Source organism: Lissotriton helveticus, chromosome 11 (assembly GCF_964261635.1).
Source record: "Lissotriton helveticus chromosome 11, aLisHel1.1, whole genome shotgun sequence".
NCBI classification, from domain to species: Eukaryota; Metazoa; Chordata; class Amphibia; order Caudata; family Salamandridae; genus Lissotriton; species Lissotriton helveticus.
This window is the reverse complement of record NC_136072.1, coordinates 32,922,128-32,948,038: the sequence shown is the minus strand read 5'-3', so window position 1 is coordinate 32,948,038 and position 25,911 is coordinate 32,922,128. Positions and strand designations below refer to the sequence as shown.

At 45.6% G+C, this 25,911-nt stretch overlaps 1 protein-coding gene across 1 annotated transcript in view; it reads right to left on the bottom strand.

Annotated features, from left to right (window-relative positions):
• LOC144792796 (uncharacterized) overlaps window positions 1–25,911 on the bottom strand; it is an 844,113-nt gene that overhangs the window by 296,634 nt on the left and 521,568 nt on the right. The window contains exon 50 of the mRNA XM_078667999.1: window positions 17,260–17,393. Within this exon, the coding sequence (XP_078524125.1) occupies window positions 17,260–17,393 (134 nt within the window). The remainder of the gene's footprint in view (window positions 1–17,259; window positions 17,394–25,911) is intronic.

The following is a 25,911-nucleotide window of genomic DNA, read 5'->3' as shown; positions in this document are numbered from 1 at the left end:
CGAGCCTACCTTGGAAGTTTTGGAGTTAGGTTTGGGGTTAGGTTTGGGGGCCATAGATTGGCCTATGTTGGTATCTTTTTTCGTTTTCGAAGCTAGTGTCAGTTGTGCTAATTGCTTTTCAATCAGCTGGAGGGACTGCTCTAATGGTTTTAAATGTGTTCTGATTATGTCCCATTTTTTTTTCAAAAGTAGGTTATTGTTACTACAGGACTCACAGTCTCGAACTAGGCTACTGTCACAACTGCTTGTACTTAGATTTGTGTTATCGGTAGAAAGAGGATGAGGATTTGTTACTTGTGCGAGTGAACAGGAAGCTCCCTGGTGTAGCGATAAGGCTAAATCTGTGGGCTGTGTAGTAAGGAGAGAAGTGGGCAGGAGTAGGGAATTAGGGTGAGTCAGGGGGCCAACAGTGTTATGGGATTTGGTAGCTTTTCTCTTTTTCTTAGGGATTGCTCCCTCTAGTAAACCCCTATCTACAGATGGAGTGACAACCACACTAGCCTGGCTAGTGAAAATTGCCGGTGATTTCTCCAATGAGTGTAGTAGCTGTGAATCATAGAGATTTAGAGACGCGGACAAATCCACAGTGCAGGGAACATTGTGGATATCCGCGTACTCAATCAATGGTGGAGCAGGAACTAAGGGACGCGGTGGGGTTTTCGCTGCCGCTAGCAAGCCCATGGACGAGCTTCTAGCGGCGGCAAGATCCTGCGAAACTCTACGTTCCAATATGATAATGCTCTGATCAATTGCCTCATTGACCCTGGATATAAATTGATCAATAGGGCCGATGATTTGCGCAGCAGATTGGGCCTGTTTCTTAACTAAGCTTCTAGTGCCTCTAGGAGACATGGTAAGTTGCAAAAAGTAACCTGTGAGAAAACGTTAATGCAAATTTATTCAGATTATGGAAATCTTATAAGTACACTACACAAACAGAAACTAAAACAAAGCAAAATAGGTCGAAATGGGGTGGCCCAGTCCAGTATTGCCCGGTCTTGAACGGGCTTAAACGGGCCCGCCCTTGGCCCGGGCTTCGCCCCGTGCTTTGTCCCGCGCGCGTCCCACGTCGCAGGATAACAATGTCAGTTATGTACTCACAGGCGTGGAGGCGTGTCCGCCGGGGGAAGAGGCACCAGCTGTGGTCAGAGTTGAATGCTGGGCCTCGCAGTCCCCCGGTGATGCGCCAAGTAGTTTTTGGTCACTCGCCCACTGGGAGCTTGTTGGTATACCGCCGAATGCGGATATGCTCCCACCAGCGGTCGGACCTCTCCGGGCAGGCAAACAGCAGTCAGGACCCTCCTGGGCGGCAGAAAACCTCCGTAATGGACAACAGAGACAGGTGAAAATGAGCTTACAAATTATTTTTGGAAGATTGAAATGATCTAAAAATGTTTTTCATGAACCTAAAGAATTTCTGATATTTGCTACCCATTGCTAAAAAAAAGCAAATTAGCCGGTATCACAGAGACTGCTCTTCTGTGCCAAAACTTGAATTGGAAGATATCAGGGCCTGGCAACATTTTAAAAATCGCAAATAAAGATTTGAAAACTTGACAAACTTTGCACTTCCTTAGTATGTGATGTTAATTACTGGCACAAGCTGGTGTCCCTTCAAATAACAAAAATAATTGTACAACAGCTTTCTAATAAAAATATGAAGCAGAAGAATTATCCCTCCTAACGGAGGGTTTTTATCGATTTGGGTTACACTTAAGATTTAAGCTAGTAATGTGTGTTTCTATTAAGTATTTCGTGTAAGAGTTATTCCATTGAGGGTTTTTAAAGATTTATTTTACCCTTAAGCCCTATGCTAGTTTTGTTTGCTCCAACAAAATCCTACGCGAAAGAGTTATCCCACTAATAGAGGATTTTTAAAGATTTATTTTACCCTCAAGACCTATGTCAGTAACGTTTGCTCCTCCAGTAGGTTTTTTTATCTGTAAAACTTACAAATATTTTAAAGTTTTTAAAGACAAGTCAGGAAGACGAGGGGATACACTTTGCAACTTAACGTTTATTTCTTGCTAAAGGGACAGCCTCTATTTTCAACTCTGCAAGGCTACTGGCTATCTTGTTGTACTTCACTTAATTCAAATTCTGTTTTAGGTTAGTTTAGAGGCAGCAAGTGAGGAATATCCTGAAAAGCATTTTTCTATGTAATATGTTAAGCTTTTTCATACTTTATTTAAATACCCGAGTGGAAAAACCTTGGAAATTAGGAACATTGGCTGGTGGTACGTTATAAATTCCTATCTCTTCTGTGGGTAAGTATTGGGGGCTATGATTTGGCACAATATTTGCCCATACTGAAGGTGTATCAAAAGTGAGATGTTTTCAGAGAAATTCTCATTGGATACTTTCGAAACCTGCTATCCCACTAATAATTGAAGGGATAGCATTACACTGAAAAGCTGTGGTCCATCTCTTTACAAGTTTAAGACTTATTATGTTTTCTGGAATACCCAGAGTGAAGGTAGCAGGACAGACCTAGCTGACTGTCTGAGGGTCTGCGGTACCTTCGCCTTCGTCTTTAAAATCAGTGATTTGAAAGAGGTTGAAGCCGATAGTGTCTAGAAGTCTTTGAAAGCAGTGGTTCATTGAGTGGTGAAGCTAATCAAGAGTGAGGAGTTAAAAGCCAGCTTAGATGGAGGAGATCTTTGGTGAACCGTGCATTAAAGCCTCTCGAAACCTACTTTGGATGCCTCTGCATTCATAATATTTACACCTGTGCATTCTATGAATCTCCACACAGAGAACAGGGTTGTAGAGTTCTCACACTGCACACAGGGACTTATTGACACACTGAATTTTCTTGTAAATGTAAATGTAAATGCGGGTCTCGGGCTCTAAAAAATTCCACGGACTCGATAATTCTCGCTCCGGTGCCTACTCGACTCACGGGGTCACACTCTGCGACTCTGGGCAATAGCTTGTTTAATCTCCACTACGGCCCCTCGCGGCGGGATGCCTGGCTTTCACCTTGTGGATAGCCTGCCGGGGTATCTCACAGGGGAATACCAGGACGGGTTCCCGAAGCAAGCGCTTAGATACCGTGTCGGTGATTTGCGCTATATAAATACATGTACATTTACATTTACATTTACATTACAAATTACACTTCTCAAGTTACAACAGCCCCAAGGGTGACAGGACAGGCTCAAATGTATTCCAGTGCAGCTTTGGAGCAAGTCAGAGCCATTTCTGGCCACTAAAAATAACTGAAACACACTACCATAGATAACCATGGTGACAGAGAAATAAAATAACACTCAATAATAACTAATGTAAAATAAATTACATGATTTTAACATTTAAATTAAATATATATATTTTAGTGTTGAAATGTTATAGATAATTATTAATTAACCATATTCTAATTAAAATGTAATACTAGACATATGTTTAAAAGCACCTAAACTTGTACACTTTTAATAAAAAACGTAAAGATAAAATTTGATGATCAATTAACACTGGAAGTCTTGCAGCATAAATCCCAGTTCTTCGGTTATTTATACTTCTATACCAATTCCAGAATAAATAAATATATAAATCATTAGCCCCTACCATGTCGACCAAATCAAAGACCTGGGAACCACAAGAGAAGCTCACGTAGGGAAATTCAAAGACAAGGATTGGACCAAGGCCAAAATGGCCTTGCGTTACCTGGCTATCTCATCACAGGCATTGTGGTATTTCCACATTGCCTGTTTCTACCTGCCTAAGGGCCCGATTCACAGAATGAACTTAAAACTAAATCCTAAACTTACTACTATTTGGTATTCACAGAATGCACTTACTACTTTCGGGATCTTCAGCGTGAACTTACTACTTTTGGGATTCACAGAATAAACTTACTACTTTTGGTATTCACAGAATAGATTTAATACTACTAACTCTAAGTCCGAACTCGGGCCGGAAATTCCGGCCCGGAGGCGGAGCTTCCGGCGTGGGGGTGGAGCTTGCGGCCCGGAGGCGGAGGTTGTGGCTTGGAGGCGGAGCTTCCGGCTCGGAGGTGGGGATTTTAGCCATGGCTGAAATCTCCACCTCTGGGCCGCACCTCCGCCTCTGGGCCGGAAGCTCCGCCCCCAAGCCGGAAGACTGTAAGTCCGAACTCGGGCCGGAAATTCCGGCCCGAGTTCGGACTTACAGTTAGTAGTCTTAAATCTATTCTGTGAATACCGAAAGTAGTAAGTTTATTCTGTGAATCCCGAAAGTAGTAAGTTCACTCTGTGAATCCCGAAAGTAGTAAGTGCATTCTGTGAATACCAAATAGTAGTAAGTTTAGGATTTAGTTCATTCTGTGAATCGGGCCCTGTGATGCTAAATGGCAGTAGGGACATACATCAACGTGCCAATCATCAGTCATACTGGTCACAAATGCAAAATATACTTGGGGTGGAAGAGGGATGTGCAGTTACAATCAACCCCAATACAGCCATCCTAGGAATTACAGACTGTATGGGAGGGCCAAGAGACACACCCATAGACATATAGTAAGAGGCGCGAAAGTAGCAAAACGTGATAAGGCACAATACTGGCATGTAAACAAAGCAACCTCCTTCACAGAATGGCAAAGAGGACTGGACTACTGTGCCAATGCAAAACAAACTGTCTATAAGCCCACGGGGATGCTTTAAAAACAAAAGAAATTCTAGGGGTCTATGGAATCTGTATTTCCATGAATACCCGTAAAGTTGCAAGCGGCAACTATGTCATTGCCGATGCAGTCTTAAACATACTGATAGAAGAATGTACAATGAATATTTGTTGTCTGTTGTACTGAAAATCATTAATAAAATAATTTAGACTTAGTAAAAATAAATATTGTATTAACTTTTTAACACAAAATCATATTAAAACAATCAATCAAGTCAATCAAATTGTATTTATAAAGCACAGCTTGTCAACTGAAAGGGTATCCAGGCTCTTGCTGAAGGTCGAAAAGTTAGGTCTTAAGCTCCTGAAATCGGTCAGCGAGGGTGAGATGCGGAGCTGGAGGGGTAGGGTGTTCCAGGCTTTGGCGGCGAGGTGGAAGAAGGAGCGACCTCCTGCGTGGCAGCGACAAATGCATGGGATCTTTGCGAGGTGTGCAGAGTGGAGATTCCTGGAGAGCCAGTGCAAGGGCAGATGGTGGTTCACAAAGGCGGGTCCTTGGTCATGGAGGGCTTTGTGGGTGTGGGTCAGGAGCTTGAAATGGCATCTCTTCTGGACCGGGAGACAGTGTAAGTCTTCCAAATGCTGGGTGATGTGGGTTCTCTTGAACAGGTCGAAGATAAGACTGGCGGCTGCATTCTGGATCATCTGTAGTCTTTGTATGAGTGCGGTGGTGATGCTTGCATAGTGTGCGTTGCCTTAGTCCAGTCTGCTGTTGCTGAGAGCCTGCGATATTGTCTTCCTCATGCTGATGGGGAGCCACTTGAAGATTCTGCTGAGCATGCAGAGTGTTTGGAAGCAGGCTGAGGCGATGGCGTTGACCTTACATTTCTTAGAGCGTTCGCTGTCATGGATGATCCTGAGGTTGTGGGCATGGTCATTTGGAGTGGGTGTTGGTCCAAGTTCCAATGGCCACCAGGAGCCATTCCAGAGGGCAGTGTGTTTGTCGAAGATGAGGACTTCCATCTTGTCTGTGTTGAGCTTGATGCACTTGTCCTTCATCTAGGCTGAAACATTCTTCATATAGTTGTGGAAGTTTGTCTTTGTCGAGGTCAGGTCGGCTGAGAGCGATAGGACGAGCTGGGTGTCATCGGCATAGGAGTTGATGTTGATGTTGTGCGATCTGACATTGTCCGCGAGTGGTGTCATGTAGATGTTGAAGAGAGTTAGGCTGAGGGATGAGCCTTTGGGGACGCCACAGATGTTGTGCTTGGCTTGCGATATGAAAGGAGGGAGTCACACTCTCTGGGTGCATCCTGTGAGAAAGAATACCGTCCATCTCAGAATGTCATTTGTTATACCAATCTGGATGGGCGATCTATGAGTGTATAGTGGGAAACCATGTCGAAGGCTGCAGAGAGGTCAAGCAGGATCAGGGCAGCTGTTTTGCCTCTGTCAAGTAGGGTGCAGATGTCATCAGTTGCGGCGATCAGGGCTGTCTTGGTACAGTGGTTGCATCCGAATCCTGATTAGGAAGGGTCCAATAGGTTATTACTCTCCAGGTGTTCGGTGAGTTGGAGGTTGATTGCCCTCTCCAGGAGTTAGGCGGGGAACAGAAGAAGTGAGATGGGACAATATTTCTGAAGTTTGTTGGGGTGTGCCAAGGGTTTCTTGAGGAGTGGGCCTGACCTCGGCACGTTTAGAGGTGCTGGAAAAGGTGGCAGTGGTTAATGAGATGTTGAGGATGGTGGAGAGTTGGCAGCTGATCCCATCTCTTCCGAGGTAGAAGAGTTGGTGGGTGCCCCTGAGAGGATGTAGTTCATGAGAGTGTTTTGACAGGTTTGGTAGGGGAGACTCAGTAGGCAGCGTTGGTGATCCAGTCATTGAAGTTCTGTACTGCTTGGTCCAAGTTGATGGTGTCTTTGGGCTGTGTGGTGGTGAGGGCGTTATTCCATTGCAAAACAAAAAGTGATAGTGAGGGTGTAATGCACTTTGCCACCCCTCTCATATTCCTTTTTGTACATTCATCTAGCACCACACTGTTTCATTTTATTTAAGTTACGCTACACATTTGGGATCTGAACAACCGTCATTCTTTATTTCTTAAACTTACAACTCTCATTCACACCATATTCGCCTCCTTGCACCGACTACTCACCGGCTGAGGTTTCTCATCTCTCTTGGCATAATTGTTTTGCCTCTGAGGCACCACTTCAGTTAGTTGTCCAGTTCACAAACAGATACCCAACTCATCCATCGTCATCCTCTTCTGATCCCTGAGAATCTAGGGGTAGCCCTGACAGATTGTCGGAATCCACATTTCTGATCCCTCGAATATACTTAGTTAAGAACTGATTTATAGTTTGGGAAATGGGTTAGTCCCTCATCCACGACAGAAATCCCGTCCCTCTTATTACAAACTATGAATATCCTTTGCCAATTGCAATAAGGCAAATGGGATATTCCTCATGTGTTTAACGGAGTAAGCCATCTTCACAATTCTAAATTAAGTGTCATATTTCATAAATAACTCTCCTCCAGGAACAACTGATGGTTGAAGGATCAAGTTTATTCAATACAGAGGATCTCACCCATCACAACCTGTATCAAGGAAACAAGGAAACAACTGCCACAACCCCCACATTCCTTACACATAGATTATAACATACCTAGATTCTGATGACCTACATACCATTCTGCATGGCAGGGAAAGAGAAGTGAAATCACACTGCCACCGGAAACAAGCATTGGCAAGTGACAGGCAAGTGACCTGCTGTCTCAGACGAATGTCACATCAAGCCAATTAGCAATGCAGGGAGTTCCTTGGTTGCATCCTTCATGGCAAAATAAATCCTCAATTGGCTAGTAATCTGTTATTAATTCAAAAGCAATTCCACACACTACTTTTTGAAGTATTGAACTTGCCATCAAAAAGACAATGCTTCCTTCTCAACTCTCTTTATGTCGCTGAATGCCACTTGGCACTCTTGCGACCCCAACAGATCTATCCTTTTTTCAATAATGCTCTTAAGGGTCCAGTTCGGCTGCAGAAAAAATCATCACATTTAGCATTCCATTCTCCCAACCAGAGAAAGCATTTCCAAGGCTTAGGGCTATTTTAATCCTTCTTTTGTCTTACTCCATCCCTTCACTGCAAATTTGTACTTTACATACATAGTGTCGATCACGACTCACCCAGCTTGGTGAGTGCCTTCCTCAAAATGTCATTATGCTCCTGTTTGAACACGAGCACAGCACCCTGGAAACATTTAACAGTTTCTACACAGCATGGTGAAACATCACTGATGCGGAAGCCAAACCAAATAGTATCAGTAAAACTAGAAAGCGTCCTCTGGCATCCTAAAGAAAGTTAAGTAGTAAGACCGAAGATGCAACTGAAAAGTTGAAGATAGAGTGAGTCTCTTCACCTAATGCATCGTAGGCAGATGTGAGCAGGGCCCTTCGTAGATAGCTGTCAGCGCATCTTTTTCATACTCCATTTTTTGGAAGAGGAAGTGTTCTGTTATTGACAGGTGGGCCATACTTGGCCTTGCTGTCAGAGACAACTTTCCTGGCATTGGACTATCATCTGAAATGGCATCACAAGGCCATCCATCTCTGTTTAGCGTGGACCGTAAAACTCCAAGGTTTACTAGAAAAAGAAAAAAGAATGTCCCACATGCGCTGTGAGAAAAATACGAGCTCGCCAGGAATATTGAATTTTTTGGTATTCCAAAATCATACCCCTGTTCTGGAGAATTATCTTTGAATAAACAAAAAAGCCACTTGCCTACGTGCATAGAGTTTCTGCCAACACTGCTTGTTTATGCTGTAAATGCTCACACCATAGCAGGTAGCTCCTGCATTCATTGCAAGCCGTCCGAGCCCCGAGAGCCCTAATCGCCCTCCACTGCCCTGCTTCATTCAGGCGCCACCTCGCTGATCGGACTGATCCCCTCTCATTCACGATCAGCCGACGATTCCGGAGAAACCGCCCGGACTCAAGACACTCACGCCACTCCGTTTGCGTGACCAACACTGCCCTCATCGACAACCCTGTCCTGATGACGATCCTGACTCACGGGGATCGGAACACCGTCGACATCACAATTATATGGCACATTTTACGTTTTGTGCTCCTGTAAATTTATTTAACCATGTTTTAAGTGACTGCAACTTGACCTTGTGGAGCCATCACTGTATATTTCTTTGTCACTATGCGTCGTTCACGCTGTTCACCTTAGCACTTGCACTTTCACCTTCACCAACTGTATATATCACTATTCATCAAGTGCCCTCGGGTTGTCACATGATTTGCTCTGTACAGTGCTGTTTAACTGTATTGCCATGTGAAAGACCCTTCTTCTAATTGGTGAATAATAAGCGACTAAAACTTTTTTGAGACTCCTTGTTTCTTGTTGATGTAATGCTGATTGCATACATTGTTTAACTGTCCTCTATTGATACCTGTTGGGAATTGTTTCTGTATACACACCATAGCAGGAGCATATGGGAAGCGGACAATTCACAAAGACATACATGAGTGTGAGAACTAGTAATACAGAAGTGTTTCAAACACTCATAAACACCGTTTTGACTTTGTCTATAATGACCAACTCCTAATACGTGCAAAAGGGGTGCAGCCCTTACTATTTGTATATGAGTATTCCATGAAAAGTACAATTATAGATGTACTACAGGAGTACTACTTCACACACTCCTGAATGACTTTCTATATAGACTGAATTTATGACAAACCCTTGCAATCTTGTCCCACTCAATATACTTACTGCCCATATGAGTAAAGTACTGTTTGATATTTGATATTTATTAGAATTTGTAGAGCGCAACTATCGCTCCGGAAGGAGCATCTTGGCGCTAAGCACAACAGAGAACCAGCAATGGGGAGCAAGGATCAGATGGCTGCGAGTACCGATGAGTCAGACTGAGAAAAGATCCGGGTCTTCAGGAGTTTCCTAAAAAGGCTTTCTGAGGGGGCATGCCTAAGGTTGGGGGGGAGACAATTCCATGCTTTGGCTGCCAAAAAAACAAAAGTTTTCCCACCTTTGGTTTTTAGTTTAATTTTGGGTACAGAAATTAAATTCGCTCCTGAGGACCTTAAACAACGAGTTGGAGTATAGCGCGGAAATCGCTTGGTCAGGTAGGATGGGCCGGTGTTCCTGGTAGATTTGAACACCGTAACAAGGAGCTTAAAAAGAATTCTCTTATGGAGGTGCAGCCAATGGAGAGTGCTGAGAGCCGCGGAGGCCGAAGGCCTGCGGGGGAGTTTCAGGACGAGCCTGGCAGCCGCGTGTTGCACACTTTGCAATTTCTTAAGGGAGGATTTCTTTATGCCTGCTAGGAGGCCATTACAATAATCTAGCCGGGAGAGAATGAGAGCCACCGCGACTGATTTCCTGGCGGAGATGGGCAGAAAGTCAAAGAATTTCCTTAGCTGCCTGATCAGGCTAAAACAGCGACCCGCAGTAATGCGCACATGCTCGTCGAAGCTGAGGGACGAGTCGAATTGGACTCCGAGATTGCGGGCTGAGGTGACCGTACTCGGCGGTGCTTCAGAGTTAGGAGGCCACCAATCTTTAGGGGAGAAGAGGGTGCCTTTGCCGAGGGGTATTATTTCAGTTTTGGCACTGTTACATTTAAGATGATTCAGGTTAAGCCAGGAAAAGACTTGGGAGAGGCAGTTTTGAAATCTAAGGGCAGCGTCAGGGTGTCTTTTTTCAATAGTGACGACAAGCTGAGTGTCGTCGGCATAGGAAGTCACGAGGATCCCATGGGATTCGATCAACGTGAGAAGGGGGGCAATATATATATTAAAGAAGAGAGGGCTCAGTATTGATCCTTGGGGTACACCAGAGGTGGTAGATCTTTCGCCAGAAAGAAAGGGGCCTAAGGAGACAGTTTGTGATCGATTGGATAGGAATGAAATAATCCAGGCCAGAGCGGAACCAGCGACGCCAATCTCACGCATTCTGTTAATGAGAATGGCATGAGAGATGGTGTCGAAAGCCGCGGTTAAGTCGAGCAGGATGAGGACAGCTTGTCTGCCCTCATCCTGCAAGAACTTGATGGTATCTGACAATTCGATAAGTGCAGTTTCCGTTGAATGGCCTGGGCGGAAGCCGGATTGCTGTGGATGCAGAATGCGTTTGCTTTCCACAAAGATTTTTAGTTCTTCATGAACTAACTGTTCGGTGATTTTGCCAAGTGCTGGGAGAAGGGAGATTGGGCGCATGTTGGATAGGTCGGTTGGGGATTTATTTGGCTTCTTCATGAGGGGCTTGACTGTGGCCTTCTTCCATTCAGTAGGGACAGTGCCAGAATTAAGAGATTCATTAATGATGGCATTGATTGATGGGGTAACAACCTCGATGAGGTGCTGTAAAAAAATCGGGGGACAGGAATCCGTGGGGGCTCCGGATCTACAGGTCAGGATGGCCTTTTGAGTTTGTGCCAAGGAGACAGTGGCAAAGTTGTTCAAGGAGGGGATAGTTGTAACGGAGTCGTGTGAGATGGGAGGAGGGGGGGGGAAATCGTGATGAATGTTCTTAATTTTGTTAATGAAGAAATCTGCTATTTGGTCGCAGAGGGTTTGGGATGGGGGAATTTCAATTGCCAGTGCCTTTGGGTGGGTGAAGGATTTTACTATGTCAAAAATGGTTTGTTGTTTCTGATTGGCTGCGTCTATAGCTGAAGTGAAGAATGCCTTTTTTGCTTTTTTTATGTTAAGAAGGTATTGTTTCCTCTGAGAAATGTATATGGATCTGGATGAGGGATCATAAGTCTTCCTCCACTCTCTTTCCAGGACCCTACACTTTAGGTGACAATCACTGAGGGCCTGGGTGTACCAGGGAGCATTAGGCTTCCTTTTGCCTTGCCCTAATTTTTGGTTGGGGGGGTTGGAGTTGGCGGCAACCACTCCATCCATCCACAAATGAAAGTTTATAGAGTCCTGTGATGCCTCTCCCACGATAGGAGGGGGGGGGACAGAGGGCTGCGGGTTCAGCTTAATGCGCTCGGCTACTTTCTTCCAATTGATGGGAAAGGGGGTGGGAGAGTGTTTGATATGCGAGGACAAGGAGGGTGTAGTCATGATGGAGAAGGGAATGAAACAGTGGTCTGTCCATTTCCTGGCAGACATGGGGCACAAGGGGTCCCCTTCGAAACTACAGTTCTGTGTCCAGCAAGTGGTATACCTGGGACACTTACTGTCCAAGAGGGGTAGACAGTTGACACCTGACCGTATCCAGTTAATAGCACATCTTCCACAGCCCAAGACACAGAAGGAGGTACGAGCTTTTATCGGCCTCACTTCTTTCTGCAGACAATGGATTCCTCAGTACGCATATCTAGCCAAACCACTGATACAGTTAACGACACAGGAGGCAGCGTCATCGACTGTCCTCCCTTGGACCCAGGAACATACACTCGTTTTCAATGAGTTAAAGAAAGCTTTATGCCAAGCACCTGTGTTAGCGACACCAAACTACAGTAAGCCTTTTACGCTTTTTGTTACTGAACGTGATGGTACAGCATTATCTGTTCTCACACAAGATCAAGCAGGACAACACAAGCCTTGTGCTTATTTTTCTAGCACATTAGATCCAGTAGCCCAGGCTCTGCCTGCGTGCCTCAAGTCAGTTGCAGCCACAGCTCTAGCTATCAGACAAAGTGATTCCATAGTGTTAGGACATTCCCTGACAGTACAAGTTCCACACTCCGTGGAAGTTCTTTTAAACCGAACACAGACTCAGCACTTGACAATTGCACGTTTAACAGGATATGAACTGACACTGTTTCAGCCACACATAGAAATCAGACGCTGCAACATTTTAAATCCTGCTACATTGTTACCCTCGACTGTTTCAAATCCTGCCGCACATGACTGTGTGGAAGTTATTAACACCATGACAAAGCCAAGACAAGACTTGACGGACATTGCATTACCTGATCCAGACCTGACACTTTACGTGGATGGTTCATGTATGAGAACAAGTACAGGAGAGTTAGTAGCCGCATATGCAGTGACTACTGAAACTGAAGTTATAGAAACACATCGTATTGACACCCTGTCTGCTCAAGCAGCAGAGCTCATCGCTCTGACCCAAGCCTGCATACTAGCCAAGAACCTGAAAGTAAACATATATACAGATTCACGTTATGCATTCGGAGTCGTACACGACTTCGGAGTACTCTGGCAAGAAAGAGGTTTCATGACCTCTCATGGAGCCAAGATTCAGCATGGCCCCCTCATTCAAGCTCTGTTAGAAGCAATACATTTACCGACAGCCATTGCCATTATGAAGTGCAAAGCACATACGAAAGCCACTGATATCATTTCCCAGGGTAACGATCTAGCAGATCGAACAGCCAAGCTTACAGCTCAGACTCCAGACATTCCAGTTAAGACAGACGTCCCGATAACTTGTATGACAGTTAAGGACCCTACACAAGACGTACTAGATATTCAGTCACATGCTACTCCCGATGAAATTAAGAAATGGTCTGAACAAGGAGGGGTCCAGACAGATCAAGGATGGTTGACGAAGGGAAAAGCCACATGGTTTCTCCCCGACTCTATGGTTCAAGTCATTATTAATACAGCACATAGTCCAGCACATTTAGGAGAAAAAGCCATGTTAGACAGCATTCAGAACCTCTGGTTTAACAAGCATTTACGAGCAGCAGCAAAGCAGAAAGTGCGCACCTGCATGATCTGTTGTGAGTTTAATCCAGGTAAAGGTGTTCCGGTGGAACAAGGTGGATTCCATCCTCCTGACCACCCTTTTGAAGTCCTCCAGATGGATTATATTCAGATGGAGCGATGTCGAGGTTTCAAGTATGTTCTCGTAGTTGTATGCGCTTTGTCTAGATGGACAGAAGCATATCCAGTCCCAGATTACACTGCCGCGACCACTGCCAGGCAGTTGGTTCGTGAGTATTTCCCCCGCTATGGTTTGCCCAGGGTCGTGTATTCAGACAACGGCCAGCCATTCTCATCCGAACTTATGAAACAAGTATCCCTTCTGTTAGGGTACCAGTGGAAGTTCCACTGTGTACGACACCCCGAGGCAGCTGGCCTCGTCGAGAGACATAATCAGACTCTGAAAATCCGAATTGCGAAGGTCTGTGCCGAGAAAGGCGTAGATTGGTTAGTAGCTCTGCCAGTCGCCCTTTTCTATATGAGAATGGTCGCTCACTCCCGTTCAGGTCTGTCACCCTTCGAAGTCGTTTTCGGTCGTCCCCCAAACATGTGGGGTACACCTATGCCCCGTAAAATAACAGATGTTGACAGTAATATGCTGACAGATTACCTAGCTTCCTTGATGTCTGCACTACTCTCTTGTCGTTCACAGGTCGCGGCTGCCTTTCCAGACAACACCCAGGTGAAACCGCACGAGGTCATACCAGGCGACCTCGTTCTAATAAGGAACTTTGATCGTTCAAGCCCGCTGGAGCCCCGCTGGAAAGAGCCAAAGCTCGTTCTGATGACCACAAGGACTGCAGTCAAAGTGGAGGGCCGCAAGGGCTGGCTTCACTCCAGCCACGTGAAACGCTTTTATGGACTTCGTCCAAAGACTTTTTTCAAGGACTGCCCCGATACTGACTCTAAACTCCCCCTGTTAGAGAAAACTCCGCAGCAGGAGTATAAATCCAAGTTGAGGTCTAGTAAGTCACACAGTTTAATTGTTTAAGTCGCTCTCGGGTGAAGCGGTTAGACAGGTTCCTGACATGTATAAGATAGACCCACATAGTGAGAGAGATAGAATCTCCAAGAGAATCCGTTATTGTAAAAATATGCGAAGCCGATGTGTAATTACTTTATTGTTCATGTTATTTCTGAGTCTTACGATCACATGCATAAGTTATGTTTTACATGTATTTTTTCCTCCTCTTGATTCTCATGTACATCTTTCCTCTAATGATACAGTAGAGCACACGTTTAGTGACCTACCCCCTCACGAGTTGTCCTACCGACTTGCCATGCGCAACAATTCTTTCATCCGTATGTTACACTATTCACACCAGACCAGTAATGCCACTAATTGTTGGGTGTGTGGTCGACTCCCCCCTTTCCAGACACCGAAGGGAGTTCTGCCACTCTTTCCCTATCCGTTTTCACACAATGGTTCGTGTGGACCATGGTTTACGTTAACATCATCCTTAGACGATAAGTCCCTTTTGAATAGAACATGTGTCCCAGACAAGGAAGGTCTTACCCATAGGACAGGGTTAGATCTCGAAAATGAAGTATATGATCTAGGTAATTATTCCTCCAATTTCATGGTTTTGAATGTTCAGTCCGAGACTACTCCAGATTTGCCTGCTATTACAGTTCTACCAGTGAAAGGTGAATTATGTGTCAGAAAGAATGGTTCAGTACACCTAGGACACAGTGATTGTACTACTGTGGTCGAGTATAGTGACAGTGGGAAATCTAATTTCAAAGCCTCACGTCATTCATATTTTGTATGTGGTCAGACCGCATATGTACGTCTGCCCCTAGATTGGGATGGAACATGTTACATTGCCTTCCTACTGCCACCAGTTTTTCTAGCCCCATCCGATTATCACAGAAATTCACATCTAGTACACGTCAGACATAGAAGGGAGATCGAGTCCCCAATTGTCGATCAGACTGAAACTGCCCTAGAACAGTACACGGATTTCAATAAAGGTTTCTTTTTCTTCATAGGTCCTGTCCAGAATAGTAAGTTAATACGCAGGTTAACCAGAACCCTTGAAGCAGTAGTGAATGAGACTACTTCCGCTCTAGGTAATTTAACCGAAGAGCAATCTGCTATTAGATTTGTCTTGCTTCAGAACCGCCTTGTCCTTGACGTCATACTGGCCGATAGGGCCGGAGCTTGTAGAGTCATCGGATCTAGTTGTTGCATTTTCATTCCTAATAACGCACCGTCTGTGTATTCAGCTATAACCAGACTTCATAAAATAGCCCATCAGTTACACCAGAATCCAGGCACCTGGACATGGTCCGTTTGGCTCTGGGGTATAATATCTGCCTGGGGATGGAAAGTACTGTCCTTCCTAGGAATAGTAGTAATGATCATATTCAGTTGTTGTCTCTGTTTACAATGTGGCCCAGCGATTTGCGGCTTGTGCGCTACCTCTTGTATTCCTAGTCCGAAGCCCCGTTCCAAGAAGATTCGAGACGAGCAAATGATGCTCTATGAACAGATAGATGGTATCATGAATATTGATGTTTCCTGATGGAAACGTAGGGCACAAGGAGGGAATGAGGAAAATTGAATTTTGCCTTGTCATGTGTCCCTACGTGTTCCCCATTATATGTTATATGTGCATGATCGATATGCATATTTACCCCCTTGCCCGAATAAAGACGCAATTACAGTTGTGTCCAACGTTAGTATGCCAGTTATCCAGTCCTCCTGAAAGCAACAAGTATTAGGCCTATGTTGCCAACGTTTTACATTGTGCACGTTAAAGTATCGAGATGCACCCGTTTCTAGGCCTCAAAGGGCCCGGACACCAGATTCAAGCCTCAAGTCTCCTGAAACCACTCTGAGGAGCGATGCAGCCCCTCCCGCATCCCTGACCCCTAACTTACTTTCTGCCAAGCAGCGCGGTGCCCGGCCTGGCCTGCCTGCCTGTCTGCCAAGAATATGTTATGCCTCTAGTTATCAGTTCAGCTCTCCGTCTTCACATTCCTAGCTAACGACCTGCATAAACATCTTCATCTATAGTTTAGCCTTTCTGTCTCCATGCAAGTGAATTACTGAATTAATGTCCATAGAAGATTCATAGCACACGCAATACATCAAGAAATATATGCATGCACCAGCCTTAGTGTCAAGTAGCCTTTGCCCTGATGACTTTTAGATTCAAGAAACATGTTCTCCAAACACGAGATATCAGATATGCTATAGGTACATGTCGTCTTGACATCCCAGACTTTAGTCTCCTATTCTAGTGCAAGAGTCAGAGCCCCCAGCTCTCCCCAGTCACACGTCATGGCCCGTTTTCGCGCACCACTAGGTTAAAGGTTCCAGCTGCCCAGGTAGCCCCCTCCATGTATCCACCCACTTATGACACTTCTGTGACGTCTACATCACATGTCTTCGTGCACGCCCTGTGCACGCCTTCTTTTCACGCCCATATGTTCTTATCTTTCGTTTGTCACTTGTTACGCCTACTGTATTCAATGCAATTGTACTGTTTTACTATATATACTATGTACTGTTAATGAGACGTGGCAGCTGCCATTCCATTCCAGTTCATGTCATCCTTTTCCTGAGGCTCGAGCCATCTGATTAAATCCCGTTTGACTCAGACTCCTCGGATCCTGCCTCTTATTTATTGAGCTATCTGTTTTATTTAATGCATAGAAAAATAGTACCGGTAATTATTTATTTATTTATTTACCACATAAAATGTTCTGCAGAAAATAGTGAGGCATGTTATAAAACAACTAAAAACTTTCAGCTCACTTGTGTCAATGTATCCCCCTAAGCGTTCAAAGCACACAAAGATGACAATTTTATGTATTTTGAACTAATATTAAAGATTAAACACATTACTACCTCTATAGCATATTGGTTAGTAGTTGTTTAATTAAAGTAAGGCAAATGTTATGCATGCAACAAGCAATCAGTATAGACTCACATATAGGGAAGTGTACAGTTGTCTTCCAAATGGAAATCCAATGTCAGGTTTAAAAAGACGTGAATTGAAATTTGGGGTCCTCTGAACAAATTCTGTGTCACCGGCACCCAATCCATAGGAGTAAAGATGAACAGCTGGAACAACATAGCATAACCTTTCAGTCTATGATGCACAATTAGTTCAATCAGTCAAAAAAATGATATTTCTGTATTTGTTTTGTATACTTGGATTATTAGTTTGGAATATTTCTAAGGTTCTCAGTTTCTGTAAATTATCCCTTCTTTGAGCAAGTGTACGAGGGAGGAAATCTTCCTTTGTAGCTTCTTTTGTTGTCATCTTGCAATATAGCCTTGGCACCCGATCAAGGGAGTTGTACCGGCCAGTAAAGGCCCGCTCCAGCATTAAAGGCCGGAGCTGAAAGGCCTTTAACGGCAGTTAGAACATGTTACAGAGGGATCTAAGGCTATTAGAACAGTCAGCTCCTAGAGGACAGAATTTTCCAAATTGTAAAAGAAACGGCCTCACAGGGCCGAGGGGTGGCAGGGATGGGGGTTAGAATCCCCTTGGGCTCTGTGAGGTCTAACATTGGAATATTGATGCTCCAGACTTGTACCAGCCATTAGAAGCCCGGAGCGCTCCATCGTCTTCAATGGGGCACTCAACATTCCAATGTTCTAATATAGAAGTAGTTGGAAAACTGGCCTCTGATTACGTGTATGTTTGATTCTATAGCTGGATGTCAAATCTGACTTTGCCAATGTTGCTTTGTATGCTTAAAAGAAAAATTGAGTCCCCCCTATGAGTATGCACAAGACTGAAATGTGGAAGATAGTAGAGTGGGCTCCTACACCTAGATAGATAGCAAAGTGGTGTCTCTACACCTAATACATCATAGTCATATGTAGAGCTGGACCCTTCACAAAATAAGGCGTTGTATTTACCATCATGTATAATATTATACATTTTACTGCTCTCCTTAGCCCATAGCATAAGAAAAATTCTAGGAGAAAAAGCAGAGCCATTGTTTAGTAATGTATAGTTCATAGATATATCTGGCTCCCCCTGCCCCATCACTTCCACAATATAACTCTCTCTGAACTCCTTGTTCACTAAATAAAGAAGTTACAAAAAAGCAAAAAATACAGGGCATATCTTTTTAAAGTATACTTTTATAGCAGCCTTTCAAGCCCATGTCTTGCACCTCCATATTGGCAACAGACTGATTGCCAGCATCAATGATATCTAACTAGTCTTACTGAAAAAATTTTAAGACGCAGCAGCAAAACTCATTATAGGATTCAAAAAGTACAATCACATCTCATCCACCTTGGGATAATGAGCTTTTTTATTTTGTTGAGAATTTGCTATCTTGGCCTGTCAATCGAATCTCTTGTTTCATGCTTTAAAATGCTGAACCTCCTACGTGCCACATTATCGGAAATTCTTACGTGTCAAGGACAACACACAAAGGCTTGACATCAAAAGCCAGGACACAAAGAGATACAAAAGCCAGATAACCAAAAAATTGCCTTCTCTAATAACACCAATGTGATCTTGAATAACAAACTACTAGAGGCAGGAGATGCCAAGTAGTCATTTCATGAGAGTTATACAAACTATTTTTTTCAGAGGAAATCCTTCTGTTTCCTTGAAATAACAAACAAGAAAGTACCTTCACCCAACAAATGAAAAGATGTCTTAGACTTAAGTCTATTGGTAACCTGAACTGCCTTCTCCAATAAGCGGAACATTCTGTGGCTTCCCAGCTAGGCTTGGGCTATGTCCGTAACAAACAACTTACTTAACTTCGGTAAAGGTTTATCTGGTAGATACAATATCTAGCAGCAGATTTCTTACCTTTAATTTCCCATGGGTCAGACTGGGTTCTGAAACTTTTGCATAAGCACTACCCCTACGTGCCATCAGGTGGCTTTGTTCAGTTCAGCGCGTCAGCGTCATCGGCGCCAGGAGTGAAGTCACGGGCACCTATAGAGGCGCCACCGAGGTGCGCAAATGTCGGTTATTTTTCATGACTTTCCATGCCAGGAGTGGAGAGCCATAAATTGAACTGATTAGTGTGTGTCCAAACTACGGCCCTGAACGGCCAACAATCGTAGCTGTAGAATTGTGTCTGCAGAGCAGGGAGGCATGGGTGGGTCTGAAAGGAATCTGCAGCTAGATATTATCTCTACTAGATGATGCATTACGTAAGGTAAGTAACTTGTTTATCAGATAGCGATTTCTAGCTGCACATCCTTACCTTTGAATGAAAGAATGAATAAATGATATATAAAGAACCAGAATCACCCCCTAAGCAGTATCGCTGCGCTGAAGGCGGCTGAACCGGACCAGTGGATTCAATTGCAAAGGAGTTCATGTTTTGAGGGATTTCCTTAAAAGGGGAGATCCGTGCACTTTCGAAGGTACAAGGGCAGGAGATTCCAATAGAGAGGAGCAAGAAGGAAAAAAGCTTTATCTCCCATACAGGACTTCCTAAAATGGAGGGTGATACCTTAAGGAGGGATTGCTCCCTGGAGTGTAAGGATCAGCTGGGCTGATAGGGGATGAGTTTATCAGTGATATTGCGAAGTCCTTTGCCATTTAACGCCTTATGTACAATGCAACAGATCTTAAACTTGATTCTCTGGCATATGGGAAGCCAGTGTAGTCGACGTAGAAGTGTAAGAGAGGCTGTCTTGGATGGCATATTCTTGACCAGTTGGGCTGCAGTGTTTTTGACCACCTGAAGTTTATTCAATAAAGATTCCTTTGCTTCCGCCAGAAGTGCATTACAATAGTCCAGCCGACTAATGACCAGTGCTTGAACCAGATTTTTTCACCAAGCTAAAGGGACGAGATGGAATACTCTACACAAGAGACTCGTCATATGAAAGCAGGTGCCAATGGTAGCCACTACTTGATCTTTCATAGTGAGAGACTGGTCTAAACGGACACCCAGATTTTTCACCACTGTCTTGGGAACCAGAGCTATGCCTAAGTCTGACTACCACCATTCTGCCAACCAAAGTGTTTGGGCATTTCCAAAGAGCATAATCTCTGTCTTATTAGCATTCACTTGGAGACAATTTTCTGTCATCCAACTAGAGACTGCTGCAATGGCTTACAAGAAGCTGGTTTGGTGAATGTAGTGTTATTGAACTAGTTACTTACCTTCGGTAATGATGTATCTGATAAAGACACAGTCTCGCTGCAGATTCCTTAACTTAGAATATCCCCAGGCGTCAGACTGTATCTGGAGCATTTTTCTCAGCAGTACCTTTGTGCGCCGGAGGAAGGCACTGCATGGCTCCACCATGACGTCGTCCACGGACATGACGTCAGTGGAGCCATATAAGTCCCTCCCGGCACGCAGACGTCAGTTTTCTTCGGTGAAACCTTTCTTCGCCACTACTAAACCTGGGAAAGTGTGGGAACAGTGTGCCAAAAGAGATGAAAAATGATTAAAACAATGACAAAAAGAATAGAATGGTGAGTAACATAACCATAAAAGACAGTGAAATAGCACTGTATACTGAACTGCATTGACAATAGAATGGTGAGAAACATCACCATAAATGACAGTGAAAAAGCACTGTATACTGAAAGGAATTGAAGGAAAAGCAGAGTACCCGCTCTTAGAAACAGTCTTGCGAAAGCGAAAACTATGCCCTCCTATGAGGTAAAACGGTATTTGAAATGAATGTCATGGCAAAAGACAGGAAGTCTACAACAACAGGATGTAACCGTGAAGGGCAACAAGACCGGAACCGCATGACTCATGATAATCAACCACAGGCCTGCAACAACAGGTCATGTGCAACCACACACTCTATAATAGACCTATTGACTGAGGCACAGTCAAATAGACCCCGAAACAATTGACTGTAGCAGAGACAAGAGACCCCAAAGTAATGGAGAAAAGACAGGGGAAGGTGGGAGGGAGGGTAGAAGGACATGAGTAAGCCCCACACTGGAAGAACCAGGGTGTAGGAGCGTAGAAGGACATATGAACCCACCACCTAATCACGATAATGGGTGGAAAAATAACAGATAAAACAGAATGAGCCATCCTGCCCAGGAGGGAGGCGAAAGAGGCCACCCCGCAGGAAGACAAAAGTCACCTGGAAGAAGACGAATGGGTAAAATCCAAACTGAAAAGATCCTGGCAGAGAGCTGGGAGGATAGGTGGACATTAAGGAATCTGCGGCTAGACTGGGTCTCTAACAGATATAAGTACCTTGTTCATCTGATAGAGACATCTAGCCACAGTTTCCTTAACTTAGAATAGATACCAAAGCCATACCCCATTGGAGGAGGGTCTTCGACTGAAACCCACCAAATTCCAAAGAGAACTTAGTCGACAACAAGTTGACTAAAACACGGTGGGGACAGCAATGCCAGTGTGGCGGCACCAGACCATTAAGCCCTGTAAGGAGCAGAAAAACAAGGGGAGGCAAAGGAACCACAATCCGCCAAGGGACGGTACGAAGCCTCTCTCGTCCAGACAGATAGGAAAGGAATCACCGAACCAGAATGGTATTGCTGAATGTGAGAGAGTCCAGAAACGTTTGCAAAAGAAGGTGAACTAAGCACAGGTCCAATGAAGCCACAAGAGATAAAAACCCATAGAAGGGACAAGACTGTATGAAAAAGTCAGAGCATACAGGCTGAGCATTCACAAAAGTGGATGCATATAAAATGACATGTGAGGGACAGATGTCACCATGCAGAATTATATAGAACCATGACTACCAGGAGATACATGTATGTGGAGGACATGAGTACACATGAGCAGACAGCGTGTACTCTGAAAACCACACAGCATATATGTAAATGCCCAATGTAATGTAGTGTTAACAGCGCGGATGCATCAGCAGAGAGAGAGAGGCGCACCACCAGGTAATTAACCAGCCAACCAGCGACAGGGACCCGGCAAAGCCGGACACACACAGAAGGCTCACTCCCAAGAGCGAGGGAGAGAGAAAGGGCCAGAGAGAGAAAAAAGAGAGAGGGAAGCTGGGGCAAAAGACCTCAGATACAGCAGCAAGGAAAAACCTTGCATGCGTGACCTCTTGTTGTGTGTAGATCGCAAGACAGATATACATATAGACATGTACACATCTATCAAAAAATTGAAAAGGGCTTGAAGAGCATGCCCTAGAGAATTGAAGAGCACACCATAGGTACCAACAGTACCGGTGAGAAGCCTAACAGGACAGAACAATGTCCAGACACGTAAAGCGACATCAGCTACCTGTCAAGGAGGAACCCCGGTCCCCCACGTGACAGACGGGGAGACTGACCACTACACAAATGAGGAATGAGTCAGTACTATACATACATAGAGTAACAGAAAATTGTATAGCGATCCATATACAAAGAGCGCACAATGACAGTGAGTATCCTGAAGAGAACTGACAACAGTAGTAAAAGCCCAGAGCAGAAGTATCGGAACTCCTGCGCGGCAGTGAGCAGAGGAACTTTAACCCCTGCCCGGGAAGTGCATTGGAAAGTAGGGCACAAGGCATTGTACAGCATTGACGTGTCAGGTGGGGATTCCACTCCCCATATACAAAGACCAGACAGGGTCTGATCCACGAGAAAAGACCAAAGCACTTCTCCACCCTAGGGAGTGGAGAGTAGAAAGTAGCCAATTTAGAGGCGCAAGGGATATCGCAGGCACCCCATGACAGCAAACATACTTGGGTGTACCCACATGACGTGACCGTATAGAACACGGAAGAACGGTGCCGGAACGGAACTGAACAACATGCCCCCAAGGGACACTTGTTGACGGCAATGACAGCCAACGTAGGCAAAAAAGCGCACAGCGAAGCTGAAGGAACAGGCCAGGGTGAGCCAGTCATGGCAGAACCCTACAACACCTCGAAGAAGTCAGCATCTACAGATGCAGGTAAGTGCTACGGACCAACTGCAGATCACAATGCATAAGAACTATAAGAGAGTGATGCCAACCTGTGGGTACCACCAGGGGGAGGGAGAGGTCCTACAATAGCTGGAACAGAACACATAGGACAACCCATCCTAAGAAGACTCCCCAAGAACCTATGAAGCTTCCCGGGCAAGGAAGGACAGCTATACAATGGCCAACGAATACCCCACATAGAGTAAGCCTCATTCCCATAAGAATGGGGCACCTCTTGAGTCAAACTCATAGACAGAGGACACAAAAAGAAAGTAGAACCAACTGACCAGCTACACCAAATAAGGGCAAAAACGGCGGAATAGCCATAGAGACCGTCTGGAAATTAACATCATGAACTCATTGATGGATACCAGAACAAGCAGAGACAACACTGCATATGAAAGTAAAAGTCTGCAGAAGGACGAGTAAATACAAAGTCATGGAAGCACAGACATGAGACGGTGGACTGCTGAGTCAGCATGACTGTCAAAAAGGGCAACCCCATCAAGGGGCAAATCCCTAAGAAGCTCTTGAACATTTTTAGGGAAACTGCCATCAAGCAGCCAGGCATGGCGACTCAGAGCAACTGACCTGGCCATCGCCCGACCCACCGAGTCAGTGGTGTCTATGGCCGTTCGAATAGAAAACGGTGTCATTTTCCGGGCATTAAGCAGCAGACGATCCAGGTCAGTACGGGGGCCTTCTAGAAGAGATGGAAGAAGACGCTCGACCGAGTCCCAAAGGGCAAAAGTAGCCCGTGCAAACACGCAAGACGTGTTCAGAGCACGGAGGCCCGAGCTAGTGGACGCAAAGATATGATGGCCACACAACTCCAACTCCAACTCCAACCAGCGAGACTCCCTAGTGGGAGGAAGCAGAGGGGGAGGAGAGGAAGGTAGCGAGGCTGAGACCGCTGGGACTACCAGTCCTTGAGCCCTAGGATGGAGGGACAAACAGACAGGGTCATCTGGAGCCGGGCAATGACGATGTGCTATAACCCGATCCACAAGGTCTCCGGATGAGGGACGTGCCCATGTCCCAAAAAGGGTGTCAAATAATGACCCGCCAAAAGCCAGCAAGGGTTCCACCTCAAAGGCATCCTGGTGGAGTAGATCCAATAAGGGATCAGAAGGCAAAGAGACTGAGGGAGGCTGCATGTGTTAAATATCTGCAGCCCTGCGAACCGCCCTTGCAAACGCTGCACTAGCCTCCGTGGCTATTCTAGGTGGCGACAATAAACCATCTGAAGGGGACGGTTGGAGGCTAACCCATCCACCAGACAGTAGAAGCTCAGTAGCCCAAGGTCGATCAAAGGACCATTGTACTATGGGCACCTGCTCTGAAGAGCACAAAAACAACCCTGGTTTAGGGAACCCTCAGGGGACTCATCCTCTCCTAACAGAGGAACAGCAGGGGCCGGTACCGACAACAAATGACGTCGAGACCGCGTTGTATCGACGTCGACAACCACCGAAGGTGACTCATCCACCCAGCATTGACTTGACCTCCACCAAGATGGAGAACTGCAGGGAGGAACGGTATCGAGCTCCGTGCTGCAGCCGCATCCGACGTTGGCGCAGGGAGCCTCACAGGGCTATGCAGAGATGTCACATTAGGGCTTGACGTCCGATTGGGATGCACCTCCGGGCCGTGTCCCGACATCACAACAACTTCGGAACCAGAGTCAGGGCACTCATTTGGCGCCAAGGGCGAACCCAACCTGAGTCCCTACCCCCTCTGTGGGGTCCTAAGATACTCCAGGGAGAGGGGGTAAACCAGAAATGGACTGAAGAGCCCGAGAATAGGCTTCCATCTGGGCTCGAGTCACCCCAACACCAGGAAATGGTGGGTAGGGGGGCCGACTCCTGGGTGCCCGTGTCTGGCAAAGACCGGGAGCAGCGGATCCCACCGTCATGTTTATGCAAGGCGGACAACCTCCGCGACTAGTGTTTGTGCTTACCTGCATCAGGCGAATGACGTCCACGGGAATTACTCTGTAACCGGACCCGAACAAGAGACCCGCTCGAGATGGAAACCGGCGACACGAAGACTCCGAGCAGGACATCCGGGCAGTCAGCAACTCCCGCAGGGACTTCGGCTTCAGCTGCCAGCATGCTTTGCACTCCTCAAAGTTGTGGTGCTCTCCCAGGCACCACATATAGATCGCGTATGGCTCTGTCGCTGACATCTGCCGCGTAGAGGTCTCACACAATTTGAAGCCCGAAGGCATCGCACACTGTTCCCGGACGCTGAAGGCGGTGAGAAGGCCTGAAAACAAAACAGGCCAGAGGAACCGCTACTCCTGGATCCGTTTTGGGATGCGGGAAAGAAGAAAACTGATGTCAGCTTGCCGGGAGGGACCTATATGGCTTCACTGACGTCATATCCGTGGACAATGTCAGGGCAGAGCCATGCGGCGCTGTCCCCCGGTGCGCAGAGGTACTGCTGAGAAAAAGTCTCCGGATAATCTAAGTTAAGGAATCTGCAGCTAGATTGTGTGGCTCACTGGTTAGAGGCGGCAGCCCCGAGAGCAGAGGACGGCCCGGGACCAGGGTTCGATTCCCGGCGCGGCAGGTTTCTGGACCAGGGTCAGCGGACTCGATAATTCTCTCGCCTCGGTGCCCACTCTGATCAGCGTTCACACTCGGCAACTCTGGGCATTAGCTTGCCTCATCTTCACTAACGGCCCCACCAGACTGCCGGGGATGCCTGGTCTCACCCTGGAG